General features: G+C 46.7%; 1 protein-coding gene across 1 annotated transcript in view; it reads left to right on the top strand.

Moving 5' to 3' along the window:
- Positions 1 to 20,675, top strand: part of LOC138267098 (pneumococcal serine-rich repeat protein-like) — a 126,043-nt gene that overhangs the window by 99,231 nt on the left and 6,137 nt on the right. Inside the window, exons 8-10 of the mRNA XM_069215947.1 lie at positions 7,392 to 7,451; positions 9,154 to 9,313; positions 11,277 to 11,444. Coding sequence (XP_069072048.1) covers positions 7,392 to 7,451; positions 9,154 to 9,313; positions 11,277 to 11,444 — 388 coding nt within the window. The remainder of the gene's footprint in view (positions 1 to 7,391; positions 7,452 to 9,153; positions 9,314 to 11,276; positions 11,445 to 20,675) is intronic.

Below are 20,675 nucleotides of genomic sequence, written 5' to 3'. Positions count from 1 at the left end.
GAAAAGACCGCCGAGGTTGAAATGACCACCATAATATATGTATTTTCAGTTACATGATAATGTCACTTCAGTAACACATGATGGTGCAGCCGCAATAATGCGTTCCCCCAGATGTCTCTTCCTCTAACCTAGGCATCTGGGTCAAATGTGACATATTTGCCGAGTACAAATGATTTAATAAAACAAATTGGCCAAGTTAGCAGGTCTGGCTTACAACTGAATGTGTCTCTTCATTGCTGAGTCTGTGGGTGTATGTGGGATGGCAGAGAGAGTGCATACCAGATGAGTGAATGAATGGCTAAATGTGTTGTTCAATGAAGAGACTCATTTATTGATCTATTTATTATTCATTTAGTAGATTTCCCCAGGACATTGTCACAGAATGTTTAGATGAGCTTTAGAGATTAACAGTAAAAACAACACAAAGTCTTAAATGGCACAGGTGATTTGTTAGAGCAATTACTGTCACCTGGGTTTAATATAAATAGGTCTGGATAAGCCGTGATGAAGAGTGGGAAGAGAGTAGGATGTGAGTGGGAAGAAGAGTAGTGAGAGAAGAAGACATATGGAGGGAGTAGTATTTGCAGAAGAGAGTAGGGGTGTGGAATTCCTATAGCCCAACGCCCAGGAAATATTGTTTGGGGTCAAGGAGACCATGTTTTCATGTTTGTTGTGTCCTTGGGACAAGTAGCCCCAACCTCCTGCAGCACAAACCCTTTGGCTGCCAGGTTACAGAGAAGGAAACTGTCTGCAGTTGACGTAATATTTGTGTCTATGTGTTAATGCTGATCAAACTTGTTTTTATGGCTCATTAATGCAAAGCCTTTATTATTAGGGTGAGCGCTCTAAATAAACATTGTTATGTCACACTGCACTACTGACAGTGGTTCCAGTAACAAAATGTGTATACACACCTTTGAAAAGTTTTACAATATAAGGCTACATTTAATGCTCAAAGAATGCTCTCTTATTAGATGTAAAGGTTTTCAGAAGCTTGTAAGCAATATTGATGATTCTTTGCTTTCAAAATAAAATATTCAGAAAAAAATTCAAGTAGGAAAAAAACATCTTGCTAAATTACTGTAAAATGTTGGGTACTATTTATTTGAATCACCATTTAATAAAATGTGTTGATGCATGCTAGTATTCCCCAAAAATATTCATAATGGAAAATCAGTGTAACCACGTTCAACAAAATTATGGGAACCATAAAAATAAACAAGCACTGGCAAAGCCAACTGATCTGACATTGGTCGTCAGTCTTTTGGTTTTGTCAATGTGTGTCTTGTTTTGATATGGCTTTTGTTAAACTTTATTGTAGTGGGAGCTGCCAGGCCCTCACCACTTTAACAAACATTTGCAAAAAGCAAAAAAAACAAAATGGTCTCAAAAAGCACAAATTGCCACAGTAGCTCTTCGCACTTAACAAAACTACTTTGTTTGCCAATATGCTCCTTGTTGAAGAGCAGAATGCTATCACTCACAGTGAAGCCAACCAACAGATGGATAGAGAGAGAAAAATAATTTTAATAAAAATAAAATGCTGTGGTTAAATCCAGACCTAATTAGTGGCCCAATTCTTAAAGGAAGTCACAAAAGTGCACCCATGGTATATGTTTGTGCATTCGTGGCTTTCATGAATTCATAAGAATTTACAGAAGTAGACCAGGAAACCATAATCCTAGAAAATATTTGTGAACTGTATTTTAGCATGAGTAAATGTGCATGTGTAGATTTGCTCATGCCAAAATGTATTGATCGTTTACAAGTTCACTTTCACTCCAACCACTTTTTCCCAACCTTAGAAGAACTTCTACTTTTGCCCTTGTCAGGAGTAAATGTCCAACCTTTCTCAGCGTGGAAAAAGATTAAAGAAAATATGATGAAAATCTTTAAATCATGCAAGTTAATAGGTTTGCACAGACTCAAAGGCGTTGCAGCCCTGGAACTATTTCTTACTGCTTCCTCCATTGTCAGCATCCCACAATATAATTATTTTATTCTGTGTATTTGTGCATATGCCCACAGCTCACAGTCCTTGTACACCTGTTCAAATTTAGAGTGACAGGGCAGGGGCAGTGACTGTGTGAATCCTAGATCCTGGTGAAAGCCAGATACATCATATGGGGCTAAGGGGTGCCCCCTTTCCGGGCTTTCCACACTTTTGTTTCTTACAATGGAGCCTTTAGCCACAGCCATTCAGAAATCCCCACAGATTCAGGGCATCTCGACCACTGCAGGCCCTTTAAGTTATTTTCCTTTATGCAGAGGATAGCCTAATATGAGTAACTAAACTGGAGGAAAGCCCTTCCGGCCATGATATCGCTGCGAGAAACTTCTGTTGGTTGTCAGGATATAAAATAAATTGGAAAAAATGTGAACTGAAGTCTATGCCCAAGAGCCCTGCATTGAAGGGTATCAACTTAAATGGATGTATAGTGTATTGCAATATTTAGAGATCCTCTTAAACCGAGGTCTGGTTAGCATGAGAGAGGACATCATACAACCACTTATATGGAAGACCCATGAAAACTGTGGGAAGTGGTCTGGACTGCAGCTATCACTGCTGTGAAGATGGTAGTGGACATGCGATATAATTATGTTTGCAATCCTTCCTCTCGTTACCCCTAAATCCCTGATATCGAGAACAGATGCAGAGGCTGTCATTACTCTGGGAAGACGGCTTCAACTAAAAATTGCTCTACGCACATGCAGAGGTGGGTGGACTCAGTCTACTCCATAGAAGCTCAATCTACCTTTCTCACCAACACTCACACCTAATACACCTGCTCCATACCACACCGGAGCACCCGCCATGGAAAACGTAGAAAAGGGCTGTTTTACTGCGAGTTTACTCTGGAAGCCTGATGTAAGTCCCAGTCCCTTCCACCACAAATGAATAATCCAATAGTCTGAGCCATGACGGCCAACTGGAAGTAACCTCTGAAAGTATGCCCCTGGCTTCATGCCTCAGCTCCCACCCGGAATACTGTGGCCTGAGGATTGGGCTCACCTTCATCTCTTGAAGGGAATGGCGAGAGCGAACTATCATGCACTTAGACCAACTGCTGAACAACGGTATTCCAAACTCCTTCCAAGATCCCGTCTGAATGCAGGCTAGCCCAATTACAACAATGGAAGCAGAACCAGTTGGTACCCTGCCTTCAGACAGGCCGGGTAAATGTCTGTGGACAGTCCCCTGCTCCACCTTACATAGATGTCTTAATATAAGCATGGGAGTAGTATGCAGCATATTTGGACTATTAATTGACCAGCTATTTACTACTTGCACTAGTGACAGGCAAGAGGCTTCTGGCAGTCAGTGCTGTGCCCAACAAGCATACTCAGTGCCGGCTGGTGACATCGTTAGTGGTGACCGAGGTATGCATCCTCACACACTATAATTAGGAAGCTCTCCTGTCCTAGGCATTCCGAATGGTTCAGTAGTATAAAAAATGAATGATCACATGACAACGTGTAATGCTATATGGGAACCCTTCCAACAACCAACCATGAGGGTAGGTGGTGTACCACTCACTGCAGCTGGACCAATACAAGGTACACCACAGCCTCCACCACATACAACTATGGGTGGAGATTTTCAGGCTGGAATGGGACAGACTCTGTTAATTATATGCTACATTCATTACAGCTTTGTGAATTCAGGATGGGGAACTGCTTGAACTTCAATCAGCAAAGAGCTGAAAACGAATGTGATGGGGGTGGAATGGAGTGTGAGCATCTTTGGTCAAGGGATGGCACAGCTATTGCAATGTCTCCACGATGGACTATTAGGCGTGGGGCAACGGAGCACCTCTTTCTCTTTCACCTCTTTTCCCTGGTGTTTTTAGTCATTTCTGGGATTACTTGATTTGCTTTGTTTCCACACCAGAAACCTAACTGAGGATAAGCTATACCATTGTCAGTATACGTTTAAGGTAACGTTAATGCTTAGCTTCATGGAAATGTTTTATTCCTGTTTAACAAACTACTGCATCTGTTTGTTGTATTAGAAAACCAGCAAGGGATTATTTAAGAAATCCAGCTGCAGATGGCACTTGAATAACACACAAAAAATAAATTGACCCTCAGTTCTATTACTTTGAAAAATAAACAGAACTTTTATTCTCTATTCGATTAAATAGTTTAGTGTAAACACAGTACCTCTACAATCAAAACCGTTCTACCTTAATGTGGGGACAGTGTTGTTTCTGGTGTGCATGAACAAAAATGGCACTTAGCTTGTGCCTTAGATTTTGGCAAAGTCATTTTCAAGAATAAATATTGTCTAGGGCTGCATATCTGGTTTGCCCTTCGATGAGTTCAGTGTTCTCTAAGCCTTGAGGGGCGAATTACACGTCCCTAGGAGTGTGTGGTGATGCAAACTTTGGTGGTGGCAAATTCACCTGGCAGCTCGTGTCAGCTGCCAAGGAGTGGTGTCTGAGCTTGCAATCCATTCTATGGGATACTACCAGATTAGGGAACAGTTCCTAACATTCGGTGATATAGCACTTTGCAAATATAATACATTTTTAGGAAGTAGTGATGTCTGTCTCTTTATTCTTTACGCCACGATGTGTAACATATGTGTGTGTGTATATATATATATATATATATATATATATATATGTATGTTTCACTTCTTATGTCTGTATCTTTATCACATGAGCACTGTCTCCCAGTATCTACTCTCAATATTCATCTTCATTTATAGTTAACACCTCTCTTAGACCACAGACCTCAAAACATCGCCTCTGAGTATCCAGATCCATTGATAGTTGAAGACGCTTTTTCACAGCAGACCACCACCTGTCATATTTAAGTACGATCAATAATGCCCATTAATATCCAAAGCTTACCCTGCTGTCTTAATTCTTGGTTTGGGCTCCTGTTTCACTGTAAACAGCAAAGGCCTGATTGGGATATGGCTTGTCAGATCCCTCTACTCCTCCTTTCCTTTCCTGATTCTTGTAAGAGCCTTTGCTCCACGAGGACTGACTCACTGACTCTCCTTTATATAGTCATATCCCTGGTTAAACTCTACCCTTGCATTCCTGCCTCCAAGTGAGATTGGTTCACTCTCTCATAGTCCTTACCCTGAACAGTCACGGGGTCTTCTGATTGGTCATTGTCTGAGGTTTGAAAGCTATGACCTCTGCCCCTACAAGACCGAGCTCCACCTCTTGAACGCAGAAACCCATGTTTTTACCCCAACCCCACTATAGCAGCTCTGTCTGCATTCTCTGAGAAGCCTGTACCTTGTACCCGAGGGCCTAATAAGTTTCTGTCTGACCCACAGAGGTCAATGCAGAACGCTGTATGCAGGTCTAGGTGTTTTGGAGGATGGCAAGGTCATCAGCTGATTATGGTTTGTAGTCAGGACACGCCCCTTCATGCTGTGGGAAGCAGAAACAGTTTTTATATCGCCTCAATCTCTATCATCCAAACCATGGGTCTGGCATGGAGGATGACATCCGTCTGGCCATCTTTGTCTCTTTTCCTGGCAATGGGGGATATGTGAGTTCTAGAGTAGGGCTCCATATCATCCCCATTACTATATGAATGGTAACGTACCCCCCCCCCAATAGGTGCTAATGGCTGGAGCTAACCGTGAGACCCAGGGCAAGGAGTTTGCAGAAATGAGAGAAGAGCCAGCCTCTTGGAGTATGGTGAAAGAATAGGGTTGTTAAGGTAAGAACCATCCCAACACTCGGCGGCTTGTGTCCTTCTGAGCTGCCAAACAGAAGAGAGGAGGGTGATCAGTCACAATGCTAAGGTGACAGCCTTGTAAGTGATAGCATAACAACTATACCCCTTTGACCAGCATTCCTTCTCCACTGCATCATATGAGAGTTCTAGGGGAGGACGTTTCCAATTTCTCACACTATACTGCTAAAATCCACCAGGAGCCTGTTAAAATAGCGCAACCCATAAGCCGATGCCTGAAGAATCAGTTTGAAATACTGAAAAAGTCAAGCTGAAGCACCTATAATACTACATAAATCCAGGGAAGGCTCTAATCTACTTCCTTCACTAAGCTGGGGAACATTAGCCAGTGCTTTCACTTTGTCCACTTCTGGACATATTGAAGTACTGACCAGTAGATATTCATATAACTAACTTGTTTTGCTGCAAAAAAAAACACTTATTGGGAGTGGCCTTTATCCCTGCCCCTTTGGAGTGTGCTCTAGGTATTTTCCTAGGTAGGACTAAAGATGATAATATCAACTAACTAGGCAGATGTGAATTCCTCATATAGTCTCAATAATTGGTCAATGAGAAGATGAGATGTTGCTGGTACCCCATGTAGACTGAAAGGCAGTATTATGAATAGGAACAGTCCCTTTGGGATAAAAACATCTGCTTTACAACTGCCACAGCCCTTTGTTATTTCCAGGGTGTTGAGAAAAGCAACTTTGCCAAGTTTCTGGCTAAATCAATGTGCTGTGGGCATGTGACAGGCATAGTAATGAGAGTCCCTATTTACTTATTGAAAGTCTATACAAACGCTGACCGTGCCATCTGATTTGGGAACTAAAACAAAGGGGATGTCCAATCACTATTTGACGGCTCGATAATGCCTAGGTCCAGCAAAGTCTACCATTCTTTACCTATGACCCTTCTTTGTGCCTCAGGAATCCATTAGGGTCGTATGCTGATTTGAATTACAGGAGTGCATTCAGTTTTATTTTTGGTCAGTGAGGTTAACTCTGGTAGAGAAGATAAAACTTTCAGAAATATCTTTCTTAGATCTTTCTTCCAACATGTCGTGAGCTGAGCTTGATCCACAATTTGCAGTCATGATTAAACGGTTCTAATGAGGAACATCTCATCGTGATTAGAATCCAAGGGATTGCAAATACCGAGATGGCAGGTGATGTCAGCTTCTTCCCATTTCTTGAGCAGGATGAGGTTGTATGCCTGAACTGTGGACTTCCAATCAATTTGTTCTGCTCTGCACTTCTTTCCCTCAGTAACGACACAAGCAACAGTAATATTTCCAGAGTTGAGGAAGAGTAGTATAACTTTTTTTATTACTTGAACCCTTGATCAGTCAATCCTACCCGTGTCTTGGAGTAAGGTTTTCTGTGTCCGTGAATACATGTAATGACGATATCTGCTTTCCCCGGGGGTTTGGAACAGAGTTTCAACTGATCATCATTTGGAGACACCCATTGTTCAACGTGAAACAGTTGTGTGAAAAAATTTGTGTGGCTAAAAACATAAATAAATATATATAGAAATCACCAATGTTTTCTGAGGAACTGAACAACAGAGCCATGCAACGTTTGCAAAATATTGGCCGTGGGCATTATCGAGTATGAACAATATGAATTGTTTACAACCTCTTTACAACAAAGTCTGACTAATGCACTTTTTCTTTTTTTTAGGAACTCTACAGTTTGCACCAGACGCTGCCACTGTCACTCCAACCACTCTGGACCTATCAAGTAAGACATTACATGGGGCAGTTACCAAATGACCCTTGTTTAATAAGACAGGAGGCACTAATGGTGATAAACGACCATATGCAGGAACCCGTGCCGCCTCCCTCTTTGGACACAATGTGCTTAGAAAGCATGCAATGACTTGAGATATCTACTACATGTAAAGTTGAAAGGAAGGGGACTGTGTATAGGTATGCCCTCCATGTGAAGTAGCTCAGTGGGTGAATGCGTCTCAGCTGACATCAGGATTGCAGTCGTGAGAGATGTCTCATGCGAAGGCAGATGAGACTGCACAAGGTGCCTTCAGGAAACAAACCCTTACATAATATGACAGTTCCAAGCAACACACATTGCAGCCATAGCATAATTCATAGTGGTGATAGCTCGTTAATGTTTTGCCTTTAGCCCCACGCCCAGCAAGCAGGCACCAGACATGTTATTTACGTTTAATGTCATGCAACGTAGATTTGTGGAGCGCTGCTTGTCACCCGTTGGGGTAACTGGGCGAGTAATACAAACTGGCATTTCCTAAGTTTTTCCAGAGCTAGTGGAAAGGGGGAGCTTCCCACATTAAACACATTCTGAGTAGTTTATATAGGACTTGCTTGTTGACAAATAACTCGTTCTGCTACCTGTGGAACCAAATTCTGTGGTTGTTGTAATCATAACCCCACTCTTACCACGGCATTTCAAAGTAAAATTCTAATTGGGATATGAACAAATGAAAACAAAACTTAAACAACTTTTTTCTGTGAAATGGACATTTTAGTTTTCTTTTGGATAGCTTACTGCTTTAACCTATAAACCAACCCGTGTGCGGCCAATATTGGTAACAGGCTTGGCCTTCCATGATGCCCGATGGCTAACCTCCTCCCAGGCTCCCACACACCCAACCCCTGCCCCGGCCTTCAGTCACGCGCTGCGGCATCTGGCTGCAGCACCCCCCTTTCACCAGCCGCTGCACTGAACCCCCTGCATGATGAACCTCTCTGCACCATCCCTAGTAATGCGCAGGAGGGCTGGCTTCATGCCACACACCAACCCTCCTGCGCACCCAATCGCTGCCTACCCTGAGTCTGGAAAAACATTCACAGTCATTCCATAAATGGGCATTTCCTGATGCCAGAGAGGATGTGACGTGAGTCCCAATGGAGCAGACACTGCCCCCAAAAGTATAAAACACCCTCCTTTTTCATACAAGATTTGTCCAGCCGAATTCGAACCTACAGATCTGCAAATTTATGGACAGGTGCAGTCTGGCTTCTGAGTAGTACGGTCTAATGAACAGAAGTGACATCGCAGCCCTAAAGTTGGATGTGTAGTAGTCTCGCAAGCTCCTCTTCATCTCGGATTAAAGCAGGTCTTCATGTATCTTTGGCCATCAGGCAGTGATGTAGGTGGCAGGGTTTGGTTTTTCTCTGGCATTGTACCAAAGGGGCAGAGCCTTGCCCTCTGTTATAGGACAGTGTTGGTTACATGCAAGCTAAAGGTGTGAATTTGGGGCTGTTGTGGGAGCTGTGGAGACTGGGAAATTGGCCCTTTGGTGATGACCGTAAATGTAGGCTTGGGAAGGTGATGGCTTCTGAAATTGTAGCTTGGTGAAGGTAGTGAAATTGAAGCTGTAAATCAGTTTGGTACATTAGACCACAGAGCTGTTACAGAGATGATTATACCATGACTGAAGTTTTAATTCTTTACATTTTAGCCTCCTGCCTATCTCGGGTTCCGCATGGATATGGCCAATATTATTATGGAATCAATAGCTCAGGCCTGACCTGCGTATCCAACTGCAGCGGACGCAACCCGTACTACTACGAATGCTACAATGGGGAGTGCCTCATCACGAAACCAGGCCCTGAATGCTTGTAAGTCATACCATGATGTCTTCATAAGAGTGAAGTAGGCGCAGTGAAAAGTAGTCAATACACAGAATACCTCCACTGGTCACGGATGAGCTCTCCTTATTGTGTACACTGTCGTGATGGAGAAATAAGCGATTGCACACAGAGGTGGGGTTTTCGCAATATGTGACAGTACATCTTGTGCATGCCTTAAGGCAAAACACTTGGACCCATATGTATACAAGTTCGCTTTTCATTTCCTAAATAGTGAATCCTAAGAAATCTCTGATTAAGTAATGCAAAATGGAATGTAAGAAAATTGCAATTTTTAAAAAGGGATTCCTATGGAGTTGCATTTCCTATTAGGAAATCACAATTTTGGAAATGCTAAACCATTTTTGCCTACAGGCATTAGGCCTTCCTTAACATACTTCCTAGAAAGTGGTGCTCAGGTGCAGTGCTCCTATGTCCTCAGGGTGAGTGAGTGCTCTACACGGCACTAAAAAAACTGCATTTTGGGTGCATTTAAAAAAATTGCACTTGGTTACCATCGGATTAGAGCCGATAGTAATAGCATTTCCTAAATGTCCCTTTCACATTTAGGAAATGCTACGTGCATGTGTTTAGGAGATCACAAATAAGAAATCCCTTTTCGCAATTTCCAGTAATGGTATGTGCACGTGCACAATGCGATTTCTACTGTGTAGAAATTGCAGTTTGTGACGTCACAGAGCCCTTTTTTACATTTGGAAATGGTGTTTTGTATTTCTTAGCCTGAAATTGCGATTCGCCCATTTAGAAATGCAAATTCCTTTTGTACATATGGGCCACATCTCTTTGGAACTGTAAAGGACATCAGGCATTTTCCTCCTGAGTTCTCAAGGGTCGATAGTGACCTTTACAGCTCTGCATTTTCTTCTCAAGGATTGCACAGAGGAATGCAAATCTTACTGGCCAGGCTGGGTGTCTGCCCCTTCACACAGGAGGAGGTTGTGGCACTGAATAACTCTTGGGGTTCCAGACTGGCTCCCCTTCTTCCTCAGAGTATGACAGGCAGTAAATCGTACAGTTCCAATCGGTTTCTGCCATTTCACAGAGGATCAAGCTACTTAGAGAGTAACTTTAGAGTACCAGGAGGGCTGCCTCTCCTTCCACATGGAAGCATCTTTTGGCACAGTGTGGGATCCATCCTTTCCCAGGCGCACATGGGCCCATATTTATACTTTTTAGCGCCGCATTTACGTCATTTTTTTACGCAGAAACGGTGCAAACTTGCAAAATACAATTGTATTTTGTAAGTTTGCGCCGTTTTTGCGTCAAAAAGCAGCGCAAATGCAGCACTAAAAAAGTATAAATATGGGCCACGGTGTGCTACCAAGAATCTCACTCTAGTGCTGTGGGTTGGAGAGGGTGACACAGAGGGATTCTTCAGTCCCATGTTGGTGGGTGTATCTCTCACAGTGCTTTACACGTTTCTTCTTTTTTCAGGGACTGGCTGGAATTAAGGTTTTGTGTCCCAGGTTGGCTTTCTGCTTCTCTTATGCAGGTTGCACAGAACACCTTTCTGTCTGAGGGTTTAGCACAGACAACTTTTGCGGGTCCAAGCTGTTTTCTGTCTTACCTGAGGTGCAGTACAAAGTACAAATTTCAGTCCAAGATTAGGTTTCTTCTCCTTCCAAGTACCTAAAACACAAAACCTCAAAACAAAGGAACACAACAGTAAATTAATAGGTTGACATTAACCCCTGCACCTTCATTCCCGTGGGAGCAGCACAGAGTAACTCCTTCATTCCCATGACAGAATAACTCTTAAAGTCCTAAGTTGGGTTGCTTCTCTCTCCCTTATAGTGTGCTACAAATTCACTCATGCGGACCCATGTGCGTTTTGGTCTCATTCCCCTGGCTGCAGAATATGATGCAGAGTAATTCTCAGAAACACTGCTTGTTCCCTGCTCTTCATGCCCATGTTGCCATGTTTTCTCCACAGTTGCCAGTATTCAGACTACTATTGGTACAGCGGCAAAAGATGCCAGCAAGTGATTAGCAAGATTGGTGTCTACGTTGGAGTGTCGCTGGCATTAGCTCTATTGCTAATTCTCTTTGCTGTCCTGGCTTTTCTTGTATACAGATACAAGTACAGGTTTGCCACACTTAGGTAAGAGATTTACTGTTTCAAGTTTTGCTTCATTTTCATTAGTGTTATCTACGAAGTTGGCAAAGTTAAAAAAGTTATTGTAAACATGCTATGAAAAGTGTTTTTGTGGGAGAAACTCACTGAAGGAAGCTGGCTCTGTATTTACTGTCTCAAAGTTAGAGATAGTGTGCACAGAGTCCAGGGCTCCCCAAGAGGTTTGACAGAGGCAATACTAGTGTGGTCCAGCAGTTAGGCTTATTAGGTGGTAGTGTTAAGCATTTGTTGTACGCACACAGGCAATAAATGAGAACACACACTCAATGACAACTCCAGGCCAATAGGTTTTCATTTAGAAAAATATTATTTTCTTAATTTATTTTCGAACCACAAGATTCAAATTGCAGGTAAGTACATTAAATTAAAGGTACTTTGCATAGGTAAAGATAGGACTTTGAATTAAAACAGTAATGTACACAGTTTGGCATAAAATGGCAATAAGCAATTTTAAAAGTGGACACTGCTAAATTCAACAGTTCCTGGGGGAGGTAAGTACAGATTAGTTTTTGAGGTAAGTAATGCACCTACAAGTTCAGTCTCCAGGGCATAGGCAGCCCACCGTTGGGGGTTCAAGTCAACCCCAAACACCCCACACCAGCAACACAGGGCCAGTCAGGTGCAGAGGTCATAGAGGGGCCCAAATAACATAGGCACCTATGGAGACTAGAGGTGCTCCGGTTCCAGTCTGCTAGCAGGTAAGTACCTTCGTCCTCTGGAAGCAGACCTGGGGGGTTTTGTAGAACACTGGGGGCGGTCCCAAGCAGGCATACAAAATACACCGTCAGCGGCACAGGGGCGCCGGGTGCAGCGGGCAGACAAGGCGACCGGCTTTGTATAGAAATCAATGGAGGGACCCGGGAGTCACTCAGAAGTTGCAGCCAGGCACAGGGGGGCTTCTCGGGCCAGCCACTGACTGGGAAAGGGTGAGGGCTGCCTGCTGGTCACTGCTGTACTGGTGGTTGGTTCTTCACAGGCCTGGGGGCTGCAGGTGCAGTGCTTCTTCCAGGCGTCAGGTTTGTTACCGGGCAGTTGCAGTCGGGGGTCCTCAGGATTCCCTCTGCAGGCGTCGTTGTGGGGGTGAAGAAAGGTTGGCTCAGGGTGGACACGTCGTCGGAGTCGCATGGGGGTCCACTCTGTGGCGTTGGTTTTTCTGAACACGGGCCAGGGGTGTTTGGTGGAGAGTGGTGGGGTTCACGCTTCTGGAGTGAGGTGAGAGTCCCTTTAAAGATGGTTTCTTCTTGTTGCTTTAGACAGGGCGGCTGTCCATGGGAGTTTCTGGGTCCCTTGGAGTTGCAGGGCAGTCCTCTGAGTCGGCAGAGGTTGCTGGGCCCGCAGGATGCGTCGCTTTTGCAGGTTCTTTGAATCAGGAGACAGGAATGTAGGGCTGGGGCCAAAGCAGATATCGTCGACTTCTTCTCTGTGGGGTTTTCAGGTCAGCAGTCCTTCTTCTTGTTAGGTCATATGGAATCTGATTTCCTGGGTTCAGGGTCACCCCTAAATACTACATTTAGGGCTGTGTTTAGGGCTGGAGGGCAGTAGCCAATGGCTACTATCCTTGAGGGTGGCTACATCCTGCATGTGCCTTCTCCCTTTGGGGAGCGGGGCACATCCCTGTTCCTATTGGGCTATATCCTCCAAAGCAAGATGGAGGATTTTTTAAGGAGTGGGTCCTATCAGCTCTGGTCACCTTGGGTGGACCTGGCTGAGGGGGTGACTCCTTGTTTTTTTCATTATCTCCCCAGACTTGCCACCAAAATTGGGGACTGTGTCCGAGGGGCGATCATCTCCACTAGCTGGAGTGCCCTGGGGAGTTGTAACACCAGGCTTGAGCCTCTGAGGCTCACTGCCAGGTGTTACAGTTCCTGCAGGGGTTAGATGTGAAGCACCTCCACCCAGGACAGGCTTTGTTCCTGGTCACAGAGTGCACAAAGGCTCTTACCCCATGTGGCCAGATACTGGTCTGGAAGTGGCAGGCTGGCAGAGACCAGTCAGCTTAACACTAGCAGTTGGGCTGGCATGCAGGGGGCATCTCTAAGATGCCCTCTGTGGCAATTTCACAATAAATTCCACACTGGCATCAGTGTGGATTTATTGTGCTGAGACGTTTGATACCAAACTTCCTAGTATTCAGTGTAGCCATTATGGAGCTGTGGAGTTCTTGTTTGACAACCTCCCAGACTATATACTCTTTATGGCTACCCTGCACTTACAATGTCTAGGAATTGGCTTAGACACTGTAGGGGCATAGTGCTCATGCAGCTATGCCCTCACCTGTGGTATAGTACACCCTGCCTTGGGGCTGTAAGGCCTGCTGGAGGGGTGACTTACCTATGCCACAGGCAGTAGGCTGTGGGCATGGCGCCATGTCGACTTAGTCTTTTTCTCCCCACCAGCACACACAAGCTGTGAGGCAGTGTGCATGTGCTGGGTGAGGGGTCCCCAGGGTGGCATAATACATGCTGCAGCCCTTAGAGACCTTCCCTGGCAACAGGGCCCTTGGTACCAGGGGTACCTTTTACAAGGGACTTATCTGTGTGCCAGGGCTGTGACAATTGTGGAGGCAAAGGTACAGTTTTAGGGAAAGAACACTGGTGCTGGGGCCTGATTAGCAGGGTACCAGCACACTTTCAATCAAAGCTGGCATCAACAAAAGGCAAAAAGTTAGGGGTAACCATGCCAACAGTGGCATTGTCCTACGCCCATGATATACCTACTTTTTGTAGATTATGACAAGTTGCCCCATAAAATAATGGAATTAACGATGCTCTGGGGTTCAGCGCCTGTTGCCCTCCCCAACTCCTCCTGCTGCTGCCGCTGCCTCTGCTTGAGAAGAACTGAGAGGCTGCCTGACTCTCAGTTCGGGGCCCACCTCCACCTGCAGGCTCCCACCTGCACCTCATCCCTGGTAACCTAGTGGTCATCTTAATGTAAGTATCTTTCTCTCTTTACTCTTTTCCTCTTTTTACTCCTCTTTTACTCCTGCCTTCTTTACTTCTGCCTGTACTCTATTTTTTTCACTTCTGCCTCTTTTTCTGTGTTTTCTCCCCGCGCAGCTGCTGCCCCTGCGGCCTCACCCCCCTCCCGCGAAGTGCTTTTTTCCACCCTCCCAGCTCACCGGACTTCCCTCCCCTTCTTACCGGCGGCCACAGCGCTGTGAGAGAGCAACTCCACTGACCTCCTGGTCAATGTCTGTTGCCATCCCCAGCTCCTCCTGCTGCTGCTGTCTCTGCCTGGGAACCGACTGAGAGCCTGCCTGACTCTAAGTTCGAGGCCCACCTCCACCGGCAGGTTCCCACCTTCGCCTCATTGTCAGTGGTCTAGTGGCTATCCGAATGTAAGTATCTTCCTCTCCTTACTCTTTTCCTCTCTTTACTCCTGCCTTGTTTACTTCTGCCTGTACTCTATTTTGTTCACTTCTGACTCTTTTTCTGCATTTTTCTCACTGCACCGCTGCTGCCCCTGTGGCCCCACCCCCTCCCACAAAGCGCTTTTCCCCACCCTCCTACCTCCCAGCTGATCGGACCCCGGCCTCCCTCTCCTTATTAATGGCAGCTGCACGCAGCTGGTGTGCCAAAGGCAAGCCCATCAGCACCCATCTGCGCCATGACCGTGCCCAGCACCAGGAACCCTAAATCTCTGATAAGCCATTCCCTGGCCACCCTCCATTACAACGGCAAGACACTCCACCGCCTTAGCACCGGATGTCTTAGCACCTGCATCACCGCATCTCCTAAGGACACCAACAGACCTCATTCCTGCCGGAACTGCAACCTCAGTTACAGCCACAACAAACAATCGGAACACCCCAAACCTGAAATCACCGCCACCCGCCACAACTTCATCAACTGCCTCGTTCTGAATATACGCTGCCTCCATAAGCACACCACTGAACTTTAGGACCTGATCGACTCCGCCCGTCCAAACATCACATTCCTAACCGAGACCTGGACTAACCCTACCTCTGGACCAGACATCGCCATCACAAACCCGGACGGCTACAACTTCCTAAGCAAGGACCGGCCCTCCCACTTGGGCGGAGGACTGACCATCGTACATAAGTCATGACGCTCAACATGGAGGAACACTGCACCACAATCGAACACCTACACTTCCTGATCCACGCCACTCACAACTCCTCCCTTTGCGGCAACCTGGTCTGCAGACTGCCTGCCCCCCGCCCAGCTTTCATCGACACCATTGTAGACATTGCCACCCCCCATGCCCTGGCATCCACGACTGCCTCCTCCTGGGCAACTTGAATTTCCACCTCGAGGACCGCAGCGAGCGAAACATCACATCCCTACTCGACAATCTCACCACCCTCAGCCTCAGACAAATGATCACCGCGCCAACACACGCCACAGGGCACACACTAGACTCAATTTTCACCTCAAGCAACTGGATTGCCAGCAAGAATATCTCCACTCCGGACTGGACCGACCATCACTGCCTACAGTTCGCCACTGCCGCACCCAACAGCCGCCTCCGTGTCCCTAGGGCCCCTTTCAGGAAATGGAATGAAATTCCTGACGAGCAACTCACCATGACCCTTGCCAAATCACCCTCTCCCCCAACCCAGCAGCACGCAACCTCAAGTCCTGGATCACCAAATGTGCCAACTCCTTAGCCCCCTCCGATCAACTTCAGTCACGCGCATTCCAAAACAAGCCAGCTGGTTCACCACCGAACTCCAAGAATCCTAGGGAAGAAATGGAGAAACAGTAAAACCAGCAAAGACCTCGCCTCCTTCAGAGCCACCACTGCCACCCATCACCAACGCTAAAAAAAGCTGCACTCAGTGAACGCATCAATACCTCCCTGCACAACACGAGAGAACTCTTCACGGTAATCAACGAATTCACCAATCCTGCCTCCGAAGCCACCAACCTCACCCCTATTGCAAGACTTCTATGACAAATTGGCCACTTTCTTCCACTGCAAAATTAAGGACATCAATGACAGCTTTCTTCTGCAGAACCCGCCCAGCATCAGAACCGACGGCCGACCCAGCCCCCAGGAACCCACCCAAATCGTCCACAGCTGGTCCACTCTCACCACAGAAGAGACTGGAATCATGATGAACAGCATTCACTCCGGAGCTCCCACAGACCCCTGTCCTCACCACATCTACAACAGAGTCAGTGCATCCATCGCCCGAACTCCGCAAGAGGCTGAACTGCTCTATCAAAACAGCCACCTTCATCGAAAATTGGGAGCATGCCGAAGTCCGTTCCCTCCTGAAGAAACCCAAAGCCGATCCATCAGAGCTAAAGAGTTTCCGGCCTATCTCGCTGCTACCCTACCCAGCCAAAGTCCTGGAAAAAGCCATAAACTCATACCTGTGACAATTCGTCAAGGACAACTACTCTCTGGATACCTCTCAGTCTGGCTTCCGCAGCGACTACAGCACGGAGACAGCTCTTCTTGCAGCCGCCGAAGACGTCTGCACATTCCTCAACCGCAGCCACACCACAGCACTCATACCCCTCGACCGCTCAGCAGCCTTCGACACGTTTCCCCACAGCACCTTATGCACCAGACTCCACGAAGCAGAAATCTGCAGAAAAGCCTTGCAATGGATTCACCACTTCCTCACCGGAAGAACACCGAGTCAGGCTCCCACCCTTCATATCCAAACAATGTGAGTCAGCTGCGGAGTCCTTCAGGGATCCTCTCTAAGCTGAAAGCGCTTCAACATCTACATAGCCCGGCTTGCAGCCATCGTCAGAGGCCCTAGAATGAACATCAGGTCATACGCCAATGACAAACAACTCATCATATCCCTCACTGAAGACCCGGACAAAGGTAAGAGAAACTTTCACACCGGAATGAAAGCCGTAGCCGCCTGAATGAGGGAGAGCTGCCTCAATCTCAACCCAGACAAGAGCGAGCTCATCATCTTCGGAAACTCCACTTCAGCCTGGGATGACTCCTGGTGGCCCACATCGCTCGGTGCCCCGCCTACTCTGACTGAATCATACTTGACTCTTCCCTATCAATGACCCGACGGGTAAATGCAGTCACCTCTTCCTGCTGGCACACCCTCTGCCAACTTCGCAAGATCTTAAACTGGATCCCGATCGACTGCTGCAAGATAATCACACACCTTAGTCACAAGCAAGCTTGACTACAGCAATGCACTCTATGCTGGCACCACAACAAAGAACATCAGGAAACTTCAACTCATCCAAAATACCGTCACAATACTCGTCCTGAACCTCCCCCGCCAGGAACACAGCTCCCAAAGCCTGCGGATCCTCCACTGGCTCCCAGTGGAGAAGCAAATCAACTTCAAACTACTCACCCACACCTACAAGGCCATTCACAACATCGGACCGGCCTACCTGAACAATCACATCTCTTTCGATAACCCTGCTAGACCCCTCCCTTCCGCTCCGCCCAGTAGGCACTAGCCACCATCCCATGCATCCTGAAAATTACCGTCAGAGGAAGATCTTTCGCCTAACTTGCAGCTAAGGGCTGGAATACCCTGCCCACCCACCTCAGACAAAGCTTATCACTCACCATCTTGAGGAAGAACCTCAAGACATGGTTCTTCGAATGAGGCCCAGACCCACTACCAGTGCCTTGAGACCCTCACGGGTGAGTAGTGACACTTTATAAAAACTGATGGATTGATTGCCAGGTGTGGTTCATTACGTGATTTTGTCTTTGGAATGAGGGATACATTCGTAATAATTGCTTTTGCGGATATTCCTACATTTCGGTGATAGTGACAATGCTGTTTTTCCTTTGGCGAGATATGCCTCAGGAAAACGTTGGAGGCGCGAGTCTCTCACAAAACTTGCATAACAGTATTTGTGAAAAAATTCCCAATGCTAAATTTTGCAATAAATAGCCATGACTTATAACCTTTTGTTGAAGCCACATAGTCAACTTTGCAGATTTTGGTAAACACCTAGAAAAGTATGTACCAGCAGACTTTAAAGACCCTTTTAAAACAAATACCTATTTAAGTTATCATGTTGCCTTTCCCAGATGTTTTTCTGTTGTAAAGAAGAAACATAGGGTCTCGCCAATGCCAGTACATTTGTGGGTGCTGGCCCAGGAACGCACTCCTCACGGATGACATGTAAAGTCTGGTTGTAGTCCTATTAGCATAACCCGTAATAATAATTCATTATGTTCAAACGGTGCTTGATTTCCGTACACACAATTATGGGCCTGGTGCGCCCTGTATTGTAACGTCAATCATTGCAGTGGTGCAGGGTGCACTCGACGGCCCCTGCTGCACACTTGCTGCATGCGCAGTCTGTCCAAGGCATAGCTTTCACATCGTTGTGATGTGAATCCCGTTTTAGCGAATCTCTTAATTGTGGTGAATATTTTGTTCTAACACCAAACATGCATACAGAGATGCACCATAAACATAACGCAACTGCAGACCTGAAGGATATTCAAACTCTTTTTCCACGCTTTCTGAAGTGAAGGCTCGCCTGCGCTGCCCACTCTCCTGAGGTGGCTTGGTCTGCGTGTTAATGCGTCCATTTTCTTGCGATAATGGCATTACTCCTAGTCCTACTCCCTCGCCTTCCTTTAAACCAATGAGGCTTCCTGCCTCCCACTAGACCCTCCCTTCCCCTTTTAAACCCCCCCCCACCCCTACCCCCTCCTGTACAAAAACCAAGCCCAAGCAGCAACTCAGACAGTCCGTACCGGGAGGGCGGGAGGGAACGGAAAGGAAGGCGAGGGAGTAGGACTAGGAGTAATGCCATTATCGCAAGAAAATGGACGCATTACCTCCCGTCCCTCCCTCGCCTTCCTTTAAACCAATGAGACATAGCAAGAAACACACAGGAGACGGACACTGAGTTGCAAGAAGTTCAATATCATGCACAAAGGCCACCAAAACCCCACCCCTAAGACTTCATATAGGATAAGACCCGGTGAACCAATACCGACTCCAAACCACCCAAGTCCGACCGGCCAGAATGCCGAACAAATGCCAAAGGCGAGGCCCAAGTGGCGGCCCTGCAAATTTCCACCACTGAAGACCCCTGAGACTCTGCCACCCTAGCCGCCATACCCTTGGTAGAACGACCCTGAACCCCTTGAGGAGGAACAACCCCTATCAAGGAAAAAACCAAACAGAATCAATGATCTCACCCACCGACTCAAAGAAGCCGTGGAAGGCATCTCCGCTACGGGCCGGCCCAAAATTTACAAAAAGCGAACCACCCTTACGGAAAGGAGCCACCACACTCAGGCACTCCAACAAAGCACTGCGTACATCCAACGAATGCAAACGAACCACCTCCACCGAAGCGGGATTCGGACAAAAGGAAGGAAGGATGACCTCCTGGCGAGCATGAAAAGAAGAATTGACTTTCGGGATAAAAGAAGGTATCGGAACCAGAACCACCCGATCCTGAAAAACTTCCCAAAAAGGAAAGAAACAGGCCAAGGCCCCCAATTCTCCTAAACGGCGAGCCGAAGCCATTGCCACCAAAAAGAACGTCTTTAAGGAAAGAAGACGTAAACACAGTCCCCCAGAGGTTCAAAAGGTTAAACCGTTAAAACATCCAATACCAAAGAAAGATCCCCTGAAGGAAAAGAACGTACAGGGCGAGGAAACAAATGAAGAAGCCCCTGAAAAAATCCCGGCAACAAACGACCCTTATCCGGAAGACTGCGCCACGGACCTCTAAATGCCTGAATAGCCTCCCACTGTACCAGCAGAGACACCCCTGACAACCTCAACTGCGCATCGTCCTGCAAGACCTGCATCACATCAAAGAGAGACGTTCCGGTAGGATCCAATACATGCCTCAAGCATCAAGAAGAAAAAAACCTTCCACAGCCTACCCCAAGAAAGTAAAGTGGAACGCCGCCTGGAACCCAGTAAAGTAGAACTCAAAGCCACTGGCACCCCCAGACCCGTCAAACCTCGGCGGGCCACTTCCAGGCCGTCAAGAGTAACCTCCCCCAAGACCTCAACGAGAGGCAGGGAAACTCCAGGGGTGACGGACACAGAGGAAGAGGCCACATCCGACTGGATGCCCTCAGCCGCAGCAATGGGAACCAATTCGCCCTAGGCCAATGGGGAGCAATCAGGATAACCCTGGCCCCCAGAAGCCGCACCCTTAACAGCAAAGGCCTGAGTAGCTGAAACGGCGGGAACGCATACAAAAGGCCCCTCGGCCAAGGACACGACATCCCGTCCACCTCCCAGGC

This window comes from Pleurodeles waltl, chromosome 12, assembly GCF_031143425.1.
Source record: "Pleurodeles waltl isolate 20211129_DDA chromosome 12, aPleWal1.hap1.20221129, whole genome shotgun sequence".
Classification (NCBI taxonomy): domain Eukaryota; kingdom Metazoa; phylum Chordata; class Amphibia; order Caudata; family Salamandridae; genus Pleurodeles; species Pleurodeles waltl.
This window is presented reverse-complemented; position numbering and strand designations above follow the sequence as displayed.